Here is an 18,893-nt window from a genome sequence, read left to right as displayed (position 1 = left end):
TTGTGCTATGTAACCCCACTCCCTCATTACATGATTACACGACAGCTCTCCTTGATAACTGGTAGAAGTTAACTAACTAGTACAACCATAATGACCCTAGGAATTGGTGCAGCATGGGGGGCTTACATTTATTGATCAATGTGACTGCGTTCATCTGTAATCACCTACGCAGGGTTTATTTTGGATGCCTGTGTTATTGCCTATCCTTAATGGTCTGTGCAGAGTTTTCCTTGCTTTTTAACCATTTCCGAGCTTCACAAGAGCAGTGATGACAAATGCTGCCTCTCTTGCTACTGTACAAAGAATAAGTATAAAAGAAGTTTAGCGGCCGGTGCTTCCACCCTGTGGTGAATGCATAGAAGTGTATGCTATCACTGAAGGCGCTCGGCTGATACGAGCACACAGTGAATGCAGCTGCCGTGCTCCTCTTGCATGGCTCTCTGGCATACGTCAGCACAATTTTGGAACCAAAATTTTATTTTTTTTGTTAGGAAGTTATAAGGGTTAAAAGTTGACCAGCGATTTCTCATTTTTCCAACACCATTTTTTTTAGAGATCACATCACATTTAAAGTGAGTTTGAGAGGTCTATATGACAGAAAATACCCCAAAGTGACACCATTCTAAAAACTGCACCCCTCAAGGTGCTCAAAACCACATTCAAGAAGTTTATTAACCCTTCACGTGCTTCACAGGAATTTTTGGAATGTGGAAAAAAACAATGAACATTTAACTTTTTTCACTAAAATGTTACTTTAGACCCACTTTTTTTTTTTATTTTTGCAAGGGTAACAGGAGAAATTGCACAACAAATTTTGGGGTCCATTTTTTCCTGAGCACGCAGATACCCCATATGTGGGGGAAAACCACTGTTTGGGGGCAGGGCTTGGAAGGGAAGGAGCGCCATTTGACTTTTTGAATGTAAAATTTGCTTGAACAATTAGCGAACGCCATGTTGTGTTTGGAGAGCCCCTGATGCGCCTAAACAGTGGAAACCCTCCACAAGTGACCCCATTTTGTAAACTAGACCCCTCAAGGATTTTATCAAGGGGTATAGTGAACATTTGGAACCCAGAGGTACGACACAGAATTTGATGACATTAGGTCATCATATTGAATAAGTTGTCATTAGTCTTGAGCGCAAGTGCTCGCTACTTGAGTTTGCATCAGGTACTCAGGTATGCACCAAGTATCGCGGGTGCTCGAGTGACATGCTCGAGGCCCTGCCCCGCATATTTCCTGGTGGTTAGACACCCCCCCCCCCCAAAAAAAAAAACCACATGCGGGGATCGCTCGTGCATGGCAAGCAATCCCCACGAGGCTTTTTTGGCTGTCAAACGGCCGCGAAACATCTGGGGCGGAGACTCAAGCATGTCATTCCAGCACCCGCGATACTTGCTGCATACCTGAGCACCCGATGCAAACTCAAGTAGTAAGCACATGCGCTCAACACTAGTCGCCATATCATCATAAATTTTTTTTTCTTTGGAAAAAATCCCAACCCCTAAAGAACCCTAACCCTATCGTTTATTTTTTTTACACCGTTCCTCATGCAGTATAAGTGATTGGACGACTTTATTCTTCGGCTCGGTGCGATTACAGCAGTACCAGATTCATATCGGGTTTTCAGGTTTGACAGCTATCACACACTAAAGTGTTTTTTTTTTTTTTTGTTTTCAAAGACTAGTTTATGCAATAATTTTTCCATATTTTGGCCGACAGTCATGTAAGGGCTTGTTTTTTGTGGAACATGTTGACATTTTTATTGGAACCATTTTCAGGCAAATTACATTTTTTAATCGCTTTCTATTCCGATTTTTGGGAGGCAGAGTAAACAAAAACCAACAATTTAGGAATTGTTGTGGCTTTTTTTTTATGTTTTGGTGCTTTGACAGTATTTTTTTTTTTTTTTTTTTATCGCTTTATTCTGAGAGCTATAACTTTTTCATTTTTCAGCTGATGGAGATGTATGGTGGCTTGTTTTTTGCGGGTCAAGATGATTTCAGCGGTACCATTTTTATTTACATTCGTCTTTTTGATCGCTTTTTATTCGATTTTTGTTTGGCGGTATGATAAAGCATCATTTTTTGCTTGTTTTCTTATTTTTTCTGCAGTGTTCACTAAAGGGGTTAACTAGTGAGACAGTTTAATAGGTCAGTTCGTTTCGAACGCGGCGATACCAAATATGTGTACTTTTATTGGTTTGTTTTTGTTTTCTTTTTTTTTTTTCGTAATATGTATGGGTACAGTATCTTTTCATATTTTTTTCACTTTCTTCTGTCTTTTACTTTTACACTTTGTCCCACTATGGGACTTTTATTTTTTGCAGGCTGATCGCTTGTATAGCATAGGGATGCAGCAGCATCCTTATGCTATGCAGGCTGTCAGCCCTACAGACACAAGTTGGGTAGAACGTGCACAGTGTACTTAACTTCCTCATGCCTGGTGACCCATATGTCATCATGACGACTTTGGATAATCATGGCAACAATCAGGAACCAGAGCACACACCCTGCAAACAAGATAAGAGGGGCGCTCTTACCGCTGCCTGCCTCGGAAATGCTGCGATCAACTTGGATCGCAGCATTTTGGGGGTTAATGTGCCGGCAGCGGTGCCACACCCAGCAGCTTCTGTGCGGGCGCGATCACATTGTGCGTAATAGTACGTACCTGGTCCAATAGGCCCAGGGCGCAGATACGTATTAGACCGGAGTCACACTGCCATATAACACGGCCAAGTGCTATGTGATAAAACATTGCATTGAACGCGGCCCAGTGTTATTCTGTGGGCCAGCTCAGATCACCGTTTAATTTCTCAGGCGTATTTGGCGTGCGTGCAAAATCGCAGCATGCTGCTATTGTACGCTTATATCGTGCGAGACTCGCCAATGCAAGCCTATGGGTGCGAGGAAAAATCGGACTGCACTTGCATGTCAGCTCAGTGTAGTCCGATATACGGCGAGTCAGGCCATGGAGGAGATGGAGAAATTACTTTCTCCGTCTCCTCTGCAGCTGTGCTGCGCTCCTCTCACGCTAGAGAACACAGTAGCATGACACTCTGCTCCAGCTCGCAGCAGAGCAGGAGCCGAGGGTCATTAGCATATTGCATCGGATGCCATGAGCTGGTGTGACGCCAGCCTTACTGACAATGTCAGTAAGGGGGTTAAATGTAAGTACCCATTTTAATGCTTCAGAAACTGCACCAGACTGAACTTGTCATTTAACCCCTTTGCCTCCGAAGGTGGTTTGCACGTTAATGACAAGACCAATTTTTACAATTCTGACCACTGTCACTTTGAGGTAATAACTCTGGAACGCTTCAACGGATCCCCCTGATTCTGAGATTTTTTCGTGACATATTGTACTTCATGATAGTGGTAAAATTTCTTCGATATCACTTGCGTTTATTTGTGAAAAAATCGAAAATTTTGAAAATTTGCAATTTTCAAACTTAGAATTTTCATGACCTTAAATCAGAGAGATATGTCACACAAAATAGTTAATAGATAACATTTCCCATGTGTCTACTTTACATAAGCACAATTTTGGAACCAAATTTTTTTTGGTTAGGAAGTTATAAGGGTTAAAAGTTGACCAGCGATTTTCTAATGTTTCCAACAAAATTTACAAAACCATCTTTTAGGGACCACATCACATTTGAAGCGACCTTGAGGGGCCTATATGACAGAAAATACCCACAAGTGACACCATTCTAAAAACTGCACCCCTCAAGTGCTCAAAACCATATTCAAGAAGTTTATTAACCCTTCAGGTGCTTCACATGAATTTTTGGAATGTGGAAGAAAACAATGAACATTTAACTTTTTTCACAAAAATGTTACTTTAGACCCAATTTTATTTTCACAAGGGTACCAGGAAAAAGTGGACCCCAAAATTTGTTCAGCAATTTTTCCTGAGCACGCTGATACCCCTTATGTAGGGTAAAATCACTGTTTGGGCACACGGCTGGCTTCGGAAGGGAAGGAGCGCCATTTGATTATTTGAATGTAAAATTTGCTTGAATCAAAAGCGGACGCCATGTTGCGTTTGGAGAGCCCCTGATGTGCCTAAACAGTGGAAACCCCCCACAAGTGACACCATTTTGGAAACTAGACCCCTCAATGATTTTATTAAGGGATATAGTGAACATTTTTAACCCAGATGTACGACAGAATTTGATAACATTAGGTTATCACATTGAATAAGTTGTCATTAGTCTTGAGCGCCAGTGGTCGCTGCTCGAGTTTGCGTCAGGTACACGGGTATGCACCAAGTATCGCGGGTGCTCAAGTGACATGCTGGAGGCCCTGCATGTTTTAGGGTTGTTAGACACCCAAAACAACATGCAGGGATCGCTCGTGCATGGCAGGTAATCCCCGCAAGGTTTTTTTTGGCTGTAAAATATCCATGAAGCATATGGGGCGGAGGCTCGAGCATGTCACTTGAGCACCCGCGATACTTGGTGCATACCTGAGCACCCGATGCAAACTCAAGTAGTGAGCACTTGCGCTAGGCACTAGTCGCCATATCGTCGTTATTTATTTTTTTCTTTACTTTTGAAAAAATCCTAACCCCTGCCCGACCCTAATGCAGCTGCACCGACCCTAATCCTAGAGTTCATTTTTTTAATCCGTTCCTCGTGTGGTATAAGTGATTAGACGACTTTATTCTTTGGGTCGGTGCGATTACAGCGATGCCAGATTCATATTGGGTTTTTCTGCTTGTCAGCTGTCACAAACTAAAACACGCTTTTTTTTTTCTTTCTCTTTTTTTTTTGCAATTTTTTCATATTTCGTCCGACAGTCATTTGATGGCTTGTTTTTTTTGTGGGACAAGTTGACGTTTTTATTAGTACCATTTTCGGGCAAATTACATTTTTTGATCGCTTTCTATTCCGATTTTTGGGAGGCAGAATAAACAAAAAACAACAATTTGCCACATTTATATAGTAATTTTATGTTTTGGCGCTTTTACACAATAAAAACTATTTTTTATAGAAAAAAAATATATTTTTTTATCCCTTTATTCTGAGTGCTATAACTTTTTTATTTTTTGGCTGATGGAGCTGTATGGCGGCTTTTTTGTGGGACAAGATGACGTTTTCAGCGGTACCATTTTTAGTTACATTCGTCTTTTTGATCGCGGTTTATTCCATTTTTTTGTTTGGCTGTATGATGATAAAGCATCATTTAATTTTTTTTTGCTTCATCATTTATTTATTGTTTTACCATGTTCACTAAACGGGTTAACTAGTGGGGAAAGTTTTATAGGTCAGGCCGTCCCAGATGCGGCGATGCCAAACGTGTATTTTCTTTTAAATTATTTGAGTACAGTATATTTTTTATTTTTTCCATTTTTTTTTTTTTCCACTTTCTTACACTGTCTTTTACTTTTACACATTGTCCCACTATGAGACTTTCATCTTTTGCAGGCTGATTGCTTGTATAGCATAGGGATGCAGCAGCACCTCTATGCTATGCAGGCTGTAACCATGCAAAAAAGAAGCAAGACAAAAATATATCTCATACCCTACCATAATTATATATAAATGTAAAGCAAAGTTGCATAATAAATATAGGGTACTTAGTGAACTATTTTTGATCAAAAAAAGTATACAAGCCGTCCCACCAGCGGCAAGGTGACCCTAAATTGGGACGGTACCTATACTGCCTATATTAAAAACCTTACTGTATATCAAAGTTGAAGTAATGCATATAAAAGGGTAGACAAATAGGACCGGGTCCCAACTCCAGACCACCTAGGCCCGTGGTAAGCTACATATATACCAATCAGCTCAACAAAGGGCATGCCACACCCTTAAATTGCACAGAATGCAAACAAGTCAAAAAACCAGACAATGTGAACTGAGGTCTAAGATGGCAGACATACAAGAAACAGAGGCATGTTCACACTAGCAAAAAAGAAGCAAGACAAAAATATATCTCATACCCTACCATAATTATATATAAATGTAAAGCAAAGTTGCATAATAAATATAGGGTACTTAGTGAACTATTTTTGATCAAAAAAAGTATACAAGCCGTCCCACCAGCGGCAAGGTGACCCTAAATTGGGACGGTACCTATACTGCTTTACATTTATATATAATTATGGTAGGGTATGAGATATATTTTTGTCTTGCTTCTTTTTTGCTAGTGTGAACATGTATGTAGCTTACCACGGGCCTAGGTGGTCTGGAGTTGGGACCCGGTCCTATTTGTCTACCCTTTTATATGCATTACTTCAACTTTGATATACAGTAAGGTTTTTAATATAGGCAGTATAGGTACCGTCCCAATTTAGGGTCACCTTGCCGCTGGTGGGACGGCTTGTATACTTTTTTTGATCAAAAATAGTTCACCAAGTACCCTATATTTATTATGCAACTTTGCTTTACATTTATATATAATTATGGTAGGGTATGAGATATATTTTTGTCTTGCTTCTTTTTTGCTAGTGTGAACATGCCTCTGTTTCTTGTATGTCTGCCATCTTAGACCTCAGTTCACATTGTCAGGCTGTAACCATGGCAACAATCGGGACCCAGCGCACACAGCGCGTGACCCCGGATACAAGGTAAGAGGGGCGCTCTTGCCGCTGCCTGCCCCGGAAATACTGCGATCGACTTCGATCACATTGTGCATAATAGTGTGTACCTGGCCCAATAGGCCCAGAGCACAGGGACGTATTATTACTGACAATGTCAGAACGGGGTTAAGGGATGGAGCAATGCGCTCAATATATTAAAGAGGTATTCCCAACTTCAAGATCCTATCCCAATATGTAGTAGGTGTAATAATATTAGCAAATAAGTTCAATTACAAATGTATAGTTTTTCTGATTTTCTATGTCTTTCCTCATGTGCAGGCTATACAGGACCTTAGGTATCCATGGTTACGTACACTGATGTAGTGAGTTAGTTAGCTAGTTGCTAGTGGTTTTAACCATGGATACCTAAGGTCCTGCAATGCCTGCACAAGAGGAAAGAGACATAGCGAATCAGAAAAACTATGCTACATTTCTAATTGGAGGTATTTGCTAATATTATTATTACACCTACTACATAGTGGGATAGGATCTTGTAATTTGGAGTTCCCCTCTTCGAGCTTTTAGCTTAGTATCTGTACATATCTTTACCACCTGGTCCATGTTCACATACAACAAATCCCAATTTCTGTATACAGGCGATGATCCCTCATAAGTGGGCGAGGGCTTTATAGTGCTAATTCTAGGTGGTATCTGGACCTGCTGTTTGTTGCTGTTTAATGGTCTTTCAGAGCAAACTTTTCTTCACTTTTTTTTTTTCTGGTTTAATGTGAAAGGACTGGCAGCATGTAAACCTGTCAGCCTGGGTACGGTACAGGCTGACACAATGCGAACTGCCACCAGATGGAGCACCTGCTAGGGCTGTGAAAAGATACTGCCGCCTCCATGTTAGCCAGATAATGGCCGCGATGGTTCAGCTAGAAGATGCACATGGTGATGAGGCTAGATTTCTTTTAGGATTTTTGCTTTGTGGGCATATTGTTTCCCTAGCAGGTCAAAAAACATGATGTATAGAAAGCTTGCAAAGGATCGCTTTTAGTTCAATTGTGTCATCACTACATGATATGTGTTTTTTTTTTTTTTTTTTTTACATTTTTCTTCTGTAAGCCTTATAAAATATTTTAATTTTCCTTAAAGCTTTCCAAAGACCATGGCAAAAATATGTGCTGCGAATACACAATTCCTACACCGGCAATACATGTGCTTCTCACAAAATTAGAATATCCGAAAAAATTTAATTTATTTCAGTTGTTCAATACAAAAAGTGAAACTCATATATTATATAGTCATTACAAACAGAGTGATCTATTTCAAGTGTTTATTTCTATTAATGTTGATGATTATGGCTTACTACCAATGAAAACACAAGTCATTAACTCAGGAAATAAGAATAATTAACAAAAAACACCTGCAAAGGCTACCTAAGTGTTTAAAAAGGTCCCTTAGTCTGTTTCAGTAGGCTCCACAATCATGAGGAAGATTGCTGACTTGACAGATGTCCAGAAGGCAGTCATTGACACTCCACAAGGAGGGTAAGCCACAAAAGGTCATTGCTGAAGCAGCTGGCTGTTCAGAGTGCTGTATCCAAGCATATTAACCCCTTTCTGACATGATGCATACTAATGCGTATCTGGGCCTTATGGACCAGATACATATTAGTACGCATCGCCGATTCAGCCCGCACACAGTCTGTGCGGGCGGAATTGCCGCCGGGTGTCAGCTGATAGCACTGGGTGTCAGCTGTGACAATGTGGTGGGAGCGGTCCTGCACCGCTCCCAGCACATTAACCCCCGAAATGCTGCGATCAAAGTCGATCGCAGCATTCTGGTGGCAAGAGGAGGTAAGCGCCATTACTTATCTCCTCACCGGCAGCCCACACTTTCAGAGGCCGAGTCCTGTGGTTGTCATGACGACATCCTGGTCAACAGACAGCAGGAAGATACTTTGATCATGTGCAGTGCATGATCACAGTATCTTCTCCCTGTGCAGCTGTGACAGCCTGTATAGCACAGGGATGGTGCTGCATCCCTATGCTATACAGGTGATCAGCCTGCAAAAAGTGAAAGTCCCACAGTGGGACAACGTGTAAAAGTTAAAAAAAAGAATCCAAGTTTTAAAAAAATAAATAAATAAAAAATTATAATAATAATCCCCCCAAAATAAAAATATATTGTACCCATCAATAAATAGTATCATAAACAAACACAATAAAAGTACACATATTTGGTATCGCCGCGTTCGGAACGACCTGACCTATGAAACTGTCCCACTAGTTAACTCCTTTAGTGAACACTGTAAAAAAAAAAAAAAACGAAGCAAAAAACGATCATACCACCAAACAAACAAAAAATGGTATAAAATGCGATCAAAAAGACAAATGTAAATAAAAATGGTACTGCTGAAAATTTCTTCTTGTCTCACAAAAAACAAGCCGCCATACAGCTCCGTCAGCCGAAAAATAAGTTATAGCTCTCAGAATAAAGTAATGCAAAAAACATTCTTTTTTCTATAAAATAGTTTTTGTGTAAAAGTGGCAAAACCTAAAGATATGAATGTAGTATCACTGTAAACGTACTGACCCAAAAATAAAGCTGCCTTATCAATTTTACCACACGCGGAACAGCATAAAAAAAGCCCCAAAAAACTATTCCTGAATTGTTGATTTTTGTTTATTCTGCCTCCAAAAAATCTGAATAGAAAGCGATCAAAAAATGTTACGTGCCTGAAAATGGTACCAATAAAAACGTCAACTTGTCCCGCAAAAAACAAATCGTCACATGACTGTCGGCCAAAATATGGAAAAATTATAGCTCTCAAAATATGGTTATGCAAAAACTAGTCTTTGCTAAAAAAAAGCATCTTTTAGTGTGTGACAGCTGTCAATAATAAAAACCAGCTATAAATCTGGTATCACTGTAATCGCACCGACCCAAAGAAGAAAGTCGTCACTTATACGGCACGAGGAAAGATGTAAAAAAATAAACGCTAGTTTTAGGGTTGGGCTAGGGCTAGGGTTGGGATTGTTTCAAAAGTAAAGAAAAAAAAAAAAACACACGATATGGTGACCAGTGTTGAGCACAAGTGCTCGCTACTTGAGTTTGCATCGGGTGCTCAGGTATGCACAGAGTATCGCGGGTGCTAGAGTCTCTGCCCCATATGCTTTGCAGGCAAAAAACCTGGCGGAGATTGCCTGCCATGCACGGGTGATCCCCTGCATGTTTTTTTTGGGTGTCTAACAACCGTGAAACATGGGGGGCATACCAGAGTGCCCGATGCAAACTCAAGTAGCGAGCACTTGCGCTCAAGACTGACAACATTAGGTCATCATATTGAATAAGTTATCAAATTCTGTGTCGTACCTCTGGGTTCAAAATGTTCACTATACCCCTTGATAAAATCCTTGAGGGGTCTAGTTTCCAAAATTGGGTCACTTGTGGGGAGTTTCCACTATTTAGGCGCATCGGGGGCTCTCAAAATGTGATATGATGTCCGCTCTCAATTCCAGCCAATTTTGTGTTAAAAAAGTCACACAGTGCGCCTTCCCTTCCGAACCCTACTGTGTGCCCAAACTGTGGTTTTCCCCCACTGCTTACTCTGGAGAAATTGCACAACAAATGGTATGGCACAATTTCTCCTGTTACCCTTATGAAAATTTCTAAATTGGGGACTGAAAAACATTTTTGTTAAAAAAATAAATAAATAAAACAAAGTGAAAATTTTATTTTTACAGCTCAAGGTTATAAACTTTTGTGAAGCACCTGGGGGTGCAAGGTGCTCACCACACATCAAGACACACTCCCTGAGGGAGGGAGTTTCCAAAATGGTGTCACTTGTGGGGGGTTTTCACTGTTTAGGCACATCAGGGGCTCCCCAAATGCAACATGGTATCCACTAATTATTCAAGCAAATTTTAAATTCAAAAAGTCAAATGGTGCTTCTTCCCTTCTGAGCCCTGCCGTTCGCCCAAACAGTGGTTTGTCCCCACATATAGGGTATTGGCGTGCTCAGGAGAAATTGCACAACAAATTTTGGGGTCCATTTTTTTCCTGTTACCATTGCAAAAATAAAAAAAATTGGTCTAAAGTAACATTTTTGTGAAAAAAGTTAAATGTTAATTTTTTTTTCTTCCTCTTTCCAAAAATTCCTGTGAAGCACCTGAAGGGTTAATAAACTTCTTGAGTGTGGTTTTGAGCACCTTGAGGGGTGCAGTTTTTAGATTGTCACTTTTGGGTATTTTCTGTCACTTAGACCCCTCAAAGTCACTTCAAATGTGATGTGATCCCTAAAAAATGGTTTTGTAAATTTTGTTGGAAAAATGAGAAATCGCTGGTCAACTTTTAACCCTTATAACTTCCTAACCAAAAAAATGTTCGTTCCAAAATTGTGCTGATGTAAAGTAGGCATGTGGGAAATGTTACTTATTAACGGTTTTGTGTGACATATCGCTCTGATTTAAGGGCATAAAAATTCAAAGTTTGAAAATTGCGACATTTTCAAGATTTTTGCCAAATTTACGACTTTTTTTTTTTCTTTTCACAAACGCAAGTCGTATTGAAAAAAATGATACCACTGTCATGAAGTACAATGTCACGAAAAAATATTCTCAGAATCAGTGGGATCCGTTGAAGCGTTCCAGAGTAATTACCTCATAAAGTGACAGTGGTCAGAATTGTAAAAATTGGCCTGGTCATTAACGTGCAAACCATCCTTGGGTTTAAAGGGGTTGTCCTCTACTATTGAAAATAGCCCAATGTGTTTTTATGCTGAATAGAAGCTTCTTTCTAATTACCTTCCTCTGCAGTTTCTGCATGTGAGCGTTGCTATCTCTGGCCGCTCACAGGCATCACGTGATCCCTGGCTGCAGCCGGCTCTGACATCCACTGATATCACGTCATGGTTCCGGATGCAGCCGGGGGTCTCTCTCTTCCGCGTTCCATGGTGGCTACTGGGTTGTGGGTGGGGTTATGTGGTGGATGCAGGGTGTGATGTAAGGGGTAACCCCGCCCACAACCCAGCAGCCACCGCAGGGATCCCAGTGCTGAGTCACGCCTCACTTGACGTGACGTCAGCCAGGGATCACGTGCTGCCTGTGAGCGGCCAGTGATAGCCCCGCTCACAGGCAGAAACAGCAGAGGAAGGGATTTACAAAGAAGCTTCTATTCATCATAAAAATACATTGGTCTATTTTCAATAGTAGTGGACAACCCCTTTTAATGGAAAGTTGAGTGGAAGGAAAAAGTGTGCTAGAAAAAGGTGCACAAGCAACCAGGATAACCGCAGCCTTGAAAGGATTGTTAAGAAAAGGCCATTCAAAAACTTGGGTGGAGATTCACAAGGAGTGGACTGCTGCTGGAGTCATTGCTTCAAGAGCCACCACACACAGATATATCTAGGACATGGGCTACAAGTGTCACATTCCTTGTGTCAAGCCACTCATAACCAATAGACAATGCCAGAAGCGTCTTACCTGGGCCAAGGAGAAAAAGACCTGGACTGATGCTCAGTGGTCCAAGGTGTTGTTTTCAGATGAAAGTAAATTTTGCATTTCATTTGGAAATCAAGGTCCCAGAGTCTGGAGGAAGAGTGGAGAGGCACACAATCCAAGCTGCTTGAGGTCTAGTGTGATGTTTCCACAGTCAGTGATGGTTTGGGGAGCCATGTCATCTTCTGGTGTAGGTCCACTGTGTTTTATCAAGACCAAAGTCAGCGCAGCCATCTACCAGGAAATCTTAGAGCACTTCATGCTTCCCTCTGCTGACAAGCTTTTTGGAGATGGAAATTTCATTCTCCCGCAGGACTTGGCACCTGTCCACGCTGCCAAAAGTACCAATACCTGGTTTACACAACAACAGTATCACTGTGCTTGATTGGCAGCAATCTCACCTGACCTTAACCCCATAGAGAATCTATGGGGTATTGTCAAGAGGAAGATGAGACACTAGACCCAACAATGCAGAAGAGCTGAAGGCCGCTATCAAAGAAACCTGGGCTTCCATAACACCTCAGCAGTGCCACAGGTTGATTGCCTCCATGCCACGCCGCATTGATGCAGTAATTGATGCCAAAGGAGCCCGATCAAGTATTGAGTGCATTTACTGAACATTAGTGTTAAGCGAGTATGTTCTATTAACCCTTTCGCCGAGTATGCTCAGGCCGAGCTCCGAGTATTTATAGCTGCTCGGTGATATGGTGGAATCGCTCCCGTGTGCATGATTTGCAACTGTTTGACAGCTTTATTACATGTGAGGGTGTCTATTTCTTATACATTCCTCCCATGTAATAAAGCTGTCAAACAGTTGCAAATCATTGGAACTGAATCGTTGGAACAACGGAGGTGAGTATAAGTGCTATATTATTTTACAGGGCGCAGACAAATGAATTGAGAAGGGGTTGTCTGAGTAGTGGACAACCCCTTTAAGAATCCAAGAATGATGCCTTGGATAAGATGCTAAAGCAATCTGTAAAACCTCAATGTGTAGTTTTGTGGGTTTGGAGAATGTCCTACTCGTAGCTTAATAAGTTTAGATTTCCTTCGTAATTGATCAGAGTTCCCTGGACTTCAAGTGGATTTTGCACTTGGATTAATTATTTTTGTTCACTTTTTTTCCTACTCTAGGTTTTGCATGGTGTATTCAGAAGTGCCAAACTTTAGTGAACCCAATCCAGACTTCGCCAACCTGCAGCAGAAAGCAAATCCAAATAAAGCCGTAAGTTATTTTTTCAGAAAGCAGAAATAAAATGAGTCCTTAAAGGGAATGGCAGCCCAAATCACAGAAAGCATGACATTTATACTCGTGTCCTCATTACAGAAAGCTTTGTTTTCTCCCTAACACTGCTGTTTTAGGGAAAAGTTAGCTTAATAAATAGCTCGGGCATAGGGAGGAGTGTCCTCCAAGTGGCTTCTGGGCTTGATAGTCAAGCCTCTCCCTATTAACAAGGAGAGACCTGACAATCCAGCAGGCCCTGGAGGAGAGATGTAAGGGGGATATGCGGAGTGGGCTTCTTTTTCATTTTTCATGCTGTTTTCCATAAAATACTGCAGTGTTCTAAAGTAAAATATTATGTTTTCATTATGATTGGTTGTTTGTCTATTGATATTAATAACAAAACGTGCTTTTAATCATGAATTAGGTGTGCGCATCTTCTATGCATTAGCCTTTTCTTTCCCCTTGTTGTTGTCGTCTCCATGCATGATGCAGCACCTTTAATGATATGTATGCATATTTTAGGGAGCCTATCTGTTATCTACACTATTTTAAATAAAAATGTATCTTTTTGTAATGAGCTAGCCTTGTCTGTACAAATGGCTGACAGGTTCCTTTTCCACATGTTAGTAAATAATGTATACTTTTGTATAAAATTTCTGTCTAGTTGTCAAATTAGCTGTTGGTAAATTTATCAGCAGCCAATTACATGCCATATCTGCACAGATGGACACATGGCCTGTAATGTGCAAAGATCTCTGAGGAGTCTAAAGGTTGCACTTTCCTATGACATCTGAAGCTGGTAGTAGTGTGCTCAGATGGGATGTATTAAATGGTATTCCCAAGTTTAAACATTACCCTTTATCCACGGGTGGTCAAACCACTGGGATCCCCACCAATCCCGAGAGCTGGATCTCTGAAAAGCCCTGTGTGAATGCGGTGGTCAATCATGTGCACTGCCGCTCCATTCATTCTAATGGGAGTGGCAAACCAGCCAAGTTCTGCACTGTGCTATCCATGGCAGTCCCAGTAGGGGAAAAAAATTCACATGTGGATTTTCAGAGCCCTGGTACTCAGGAGTGGTGGGTATCTCCTCTGTCAGACCCTAAGCGATGGAGAGGTTATCACTAGGGATGAGCGAGCATGCTCGGCTATCAAGTTATTCGAGCGTGCTTGGGTTCGGATAGAGGAGCCCACGTGCTCGAGCCAAATGCTTGGGTGGCCGCATGCATCTTGGCTGATACACTGCCGCTAAACATGCGGAGAATGCCCGTGTATCGCAGCCTAATATTTGCGATATGGTGCCTCGCTCAGCATTGGGTCTCCCTGAAAATCTAAAGGTGCCTACGGATCTATTGTCTAAATCGTAGGTGCGGTGGTGGGGCAGGGAAACGCGTCGGGACATGGATTCTGTTTTTTTCATTCATGTGTATATTGGGTACACACTCAGGACTCCATTTTTTTTCACTACTTGTGCTGCACTTTAATTATAGTTTAGGTGTGTATTTGGGTCTTTAGGGAGATCCGACGTTGAGCGGGGGCACCATATTGTAAATATTAGGGTGCCAACCTTTTCAAATTTTCTTGACTCCAGTTATATGTACAGACGGACCTCTATCTTTTTTTACACGAGTGTTTTTTGACTGAAATCATGAAGTTATATTTTAGGGGTCTATTTTTCTCTTTTTGGTTAAGTTATTAGGTGCCCTCTCTCTATTATTTTTGTGCTTTAAGAGGTTATCCCTAATCCCTTGAATATTACCCTTTTAAGATGGTCAATGACACACTTTGGTGGGGGGTTCCCTGACTCCAGTTTTCAAGTAGAACTGAAAAATGTAATCCTACATTTCAATGCATTTAGGAGGGTTTGCATTTTTCTTACATATGGGTATAATAAAATGTGTGTTGTCTTCCAGGTACATATGGATAAAAGCAATAATTCCCCACCAAACAATGGTAAGTGCATGGCCATTTGAGGTTAAGAATTAAACCCTTTGCAAGTGCTGCTAGAAAAATAATGTAAATGCCATGTTGGAACATCACTTTGTTTGAATGTAAAAAGTGTTTTAAGAAAATCAGTGCAACTTTTTTTTTTATCTTAAAGAGTTGACACACCATAGTAACTTTACCCATTGCTAATTCTTTTCTTTGGATAAGTGCTAGCTTTCTGTCCCTTGTGCTCTCATCATGATGATCCCCACGATTGTTAGAATAAGGAGTCCAGATCCCTCATTCTTCCAGGAGTGGATGCGGAATCGCCTCGCGGCCACTATACTGCTGACAGAGATGTGTAACTCCGCAACTGATTTCATCCTGCCACTGCTGGAACCAGTGGACTGGTGGGGGTGCCGTACCTCCCGCCTATCTGATATGACCTATCCTGAAGATGGGCCATCAATATTAAGTATTGGACAATCCGTCTACTATATGTACACATGTGGTCAAAATTGTTGGTACCCCTCGTTTAATGAAAGAAAAACCCACAATAGTTTCAGAAATAACTTGAGTCTGACAAAAGTAATAAATTAAAAATCTATGAAAATGAACAAATGAAAGTCAGACATTGCTTTTCCACTCTGCTTCGACAGAATTTAAAAAAAAATTAAACTCCTGAAATAGGCCTGGACAGAAATGATGTTACTCTTAACTTAATATTTTGTTGAACAACCTTTTGGGGCAATCACTGCAATCAAACGATTCCTGTAACTGTCAGAGACTTCTGCACCCCTCGACAGGTATTTTGTCCCACTCCTCATGAGCAAACTGCTCCAGTTGTCTTGTGTTTGAAGGTTGCCTTTTCCAGACGGCATGTTTCATCTCTTTCCAAAGATACTCAATAGGATTTAGGTCAGGGCTCATAGAAGGCCACTTCAGAATAGTCCAATGTTTTCCTCTTAGCCATTCTCAGGTCGAACTTGATGGACGCAAGTCTTTATTCGGCTTTACTAACTATGTAACTATGGGTGTTTTTAGCTGTGTGTGTTTTGGGTCATTATCCTGTTCCAAGACCCATGACCTGCAACTGAGACCAAGCTTCTGACACTGGGCAGCACATTTCTCTCTAGAATCCCATGATAGTCTTGAGATTTCAATGTACCCTGCACAGATTCAAGACACCCTGTGCCAGATGCAGCAAAGCAGCCCCAGAACATAACAGAGCCTCCTCCATGTTTCACAGTAGGGACAGTGTTCTTTTCTTGATATGCTTCATTTTTCTGTCTGTGAACATAGAGCTGATGTGCCTTCCCAAAAACTTCCATTTTTGTGTCATCTGTCCATAGGACATTCTCCCAGAAGTTTTGTGGCTTGTCAACATGTAGTTTGGCAAATTCCAGTCTGGCTTTTTTATGATTTTTTTTTTTTTTCTTTCAACAATGGTGTTCTCCTTGGTCGTCTCCCATGAAGTCCACTTTGGATCAAACAACGACTGATGGTGCGATCTGACACTGATGTTCCTTGAGCTTGAAGTTCACCTTTAATCTCTTTAGAAGTTAACCTGGGCTCTTTTGTTACCATTCGTATTATCCATCTCTTTGATTTGTCATCAATTTTCCTCCTGCGGCCATTTCCAGGGAGGTTGGCTACAGTCCCATGGATCTTAAATTTCTGAATAATATGTGCAGCTGTAGTCACAGGAACATCAAGCTGCTTGGAGATGGTCTTATAACCTTTTACCTTTAACATGCTTGTCTATAATTTTCTTTCTAATCTCCTGAGACAACTCTTTCCTTTGCTTCCTCTGGTCCATGTTGAGTGTGGTACTCACTGTGCTGTTTGGTGACATGGTGTGTATCTGTAGCCCTATATACAGGCCCACTGACTGATTACAAGATTGTAGACACCGGTGATGCTAATTAGTGGACACAACTTGATTTAACATGTCCCTTTTGTCACATTATTTTCAGGGGTACCATCATTTCTGTCCAGGCCTATTTCATGAGTTTAATTTTTTTTTAAATTCTGTGGAAGCTGGGTTGAAAAGCAATGTCTGATGTTCATTTTCATAGATTTTTAATTTATTACTTTTGTCAGATTCAAGTTATTTCTGTGACCATTGTGGGTTTTTCTTTCATTAAACGAGGGGTACCAACAATTTTGACCACGTGTGTGTGTGTGTGTGTGTATATAGGGAGTTGGAGCTCCTAATTAATTTTACATACATTACACAGATTTTACATAGTGACTGTTAAGTCCAACTATTCATTTATCACAGAAAAATACCTCCTTCACCTCTTGAAGTGAAGAGAAGAACTTTCTTTTTTTTGTAATAAGATATATTAAAGTTCGCTTGTAGGTTTAAAAAAAAAAAAAGTAAGCATAAAAAGTTGGTTCTGAAAACCTAACGATAAAGGTGGATGTTCATGTTAAGACTCATTTTATCTGCTGTAGTGCCACCTAAGCACTGTAAAATCGGCCCATTGGCATTTTACCCCTTACATGGCTTACTGAAGCTTTCACAGATGATGGAGCCTGCTGTGAACACACAATGCAGTGTCAGGCTGCACACTAAGTTATCCAAAATTGGCGGTTGGCCACTTGTCAGACTTTTGGTGGGAGCGATGGATATAGTATTGATGCTCTGCAATTCTTAAAGTACATGATCGTTAATACTTGCTTTCCTTCTTGCAGGTAATGGGCCACAATCTGTGTCAGGGTCTGCTTCTAATCATGCACCTTCATATAGTAACAATGGTCGAACGAATGGACGGGGACCTGTAAACCAGCAGACCATTGCTCCACCAGCTAATGCTGCTCCACAAACGGCTGCCTCCCTAAGCAATGGCAGAGACCCAAGAAGAGCCAAAAGATGATGTGTATATGTTTCTGTACGCCCTAATAAATGACACACCAGACTCCTAAGGTGTCAGCAACCTGTGGTTGTCTAGCTATGGTTAAACTACACTTTCCATTATGCCCTGCCAATCTCCATCTACCAGGGCATGCTGGGGGTTGTAGTTCCCTAAAGGCTGGAGAGACACTGGTTGCAGACCACTGCTCTACTTGAACACTTAGTGCACTTTTATTTATGGTAATGTGAAGAGTTGGGGTTTTTTGTATTTCAGTACCTCTGTTTCCAGATGATGTATGATATTATGGAGTTATTATCAGGAAACTATATATTAATGAATTTGGAGCAATGTATAGAATTGTGATAAATGACCACACTGGACCAAATAGGATTTGCAGACACAATCTCTTCATAGCGTATTGTTTCCTTTTGGGATCTTGCAATGTTCCTATAAAAGTTGCAGAGTAAAGGGTGTGTTCTGCTGGGGATTACAGGAGGTATCTGAACAGGTTTTACGTATGGATCAATATTCATTTATTTTGGTTAACTGCGTTTGTTTGAGAGCAATGCTAAGAGTGGTGAATACTGTTGTATGACATATACTGTATTTCCCATAATGAAATGTTTATTAGTAAAGGTCATTTTTTTTAATGATGCTGGTCTTCCTTTTTTTGAATGTACAACGTTTCTGTCATTGACTCCGACCTTTGTCAGGTACACACATGGTTTTTGCAGAGAGAAGTGGCTCAAGCTGTGATGAAGCTATAGGAGACATGCAGGAAGCCTACTATCTCAGTGCTATTAGTGCCTGTTTCTTTGGGATAACAGTATACAAGGACTGGGCCCCTACTAGA

At 40.9% G+C, this 18,893-nt stretch overlaps 1 protein-coding gene across 1 annotated transcript in view; it reads left to right on the top strand.

The window, feature by feature from the left end:
- Positions 1-18,690, top strand: part of NABP1 (nucleic acid binding protein 1) — a 31,941-nt gene extending 13,251 nt beyond the window's left edge. Inside the window, exons 4-6 of the mRNA XM_073645752.1 lie at positions 13,163-13,253; positions 15,167-15,206; positions 17,880-18,690. Coding sequence (XP_073501853.1) covers positions 13,163-13,253; positions 15,167-15,206; positions 17,880-18,061 — 313 coding nt within the window. The 3' untranslated portion in view covers positions 18,062-18,690. The remainder of the gene's footprint in view (positions 1-13,162; positions 13,254-15,166; positions 15,207-17,879) is intronic.
- Positions 18,691-18,893: the final 203 nt, after the last annotated feature.

This window comes from Phyllobates terribilis, unplaced genomic scaffold, assembly GCF_046119375.1.
Source record: "Phyllobates terribilis strain yellow unplaced genomic scaffold, ASM4611937v1 Scaffold_9__5_contigs__length_417890890, whole genome shotgun sequence".
In the NCBI taxonomy this organism is placed as follows: Eukaryota; Metazoa; Chordata; class Amphibia; order Anura; family Dendrobatidae; genus Phyllobates; species Phyllobates terribilis.
This window is presented reverse-complemented; position numbering and strand designations above follow the sequence as displayed.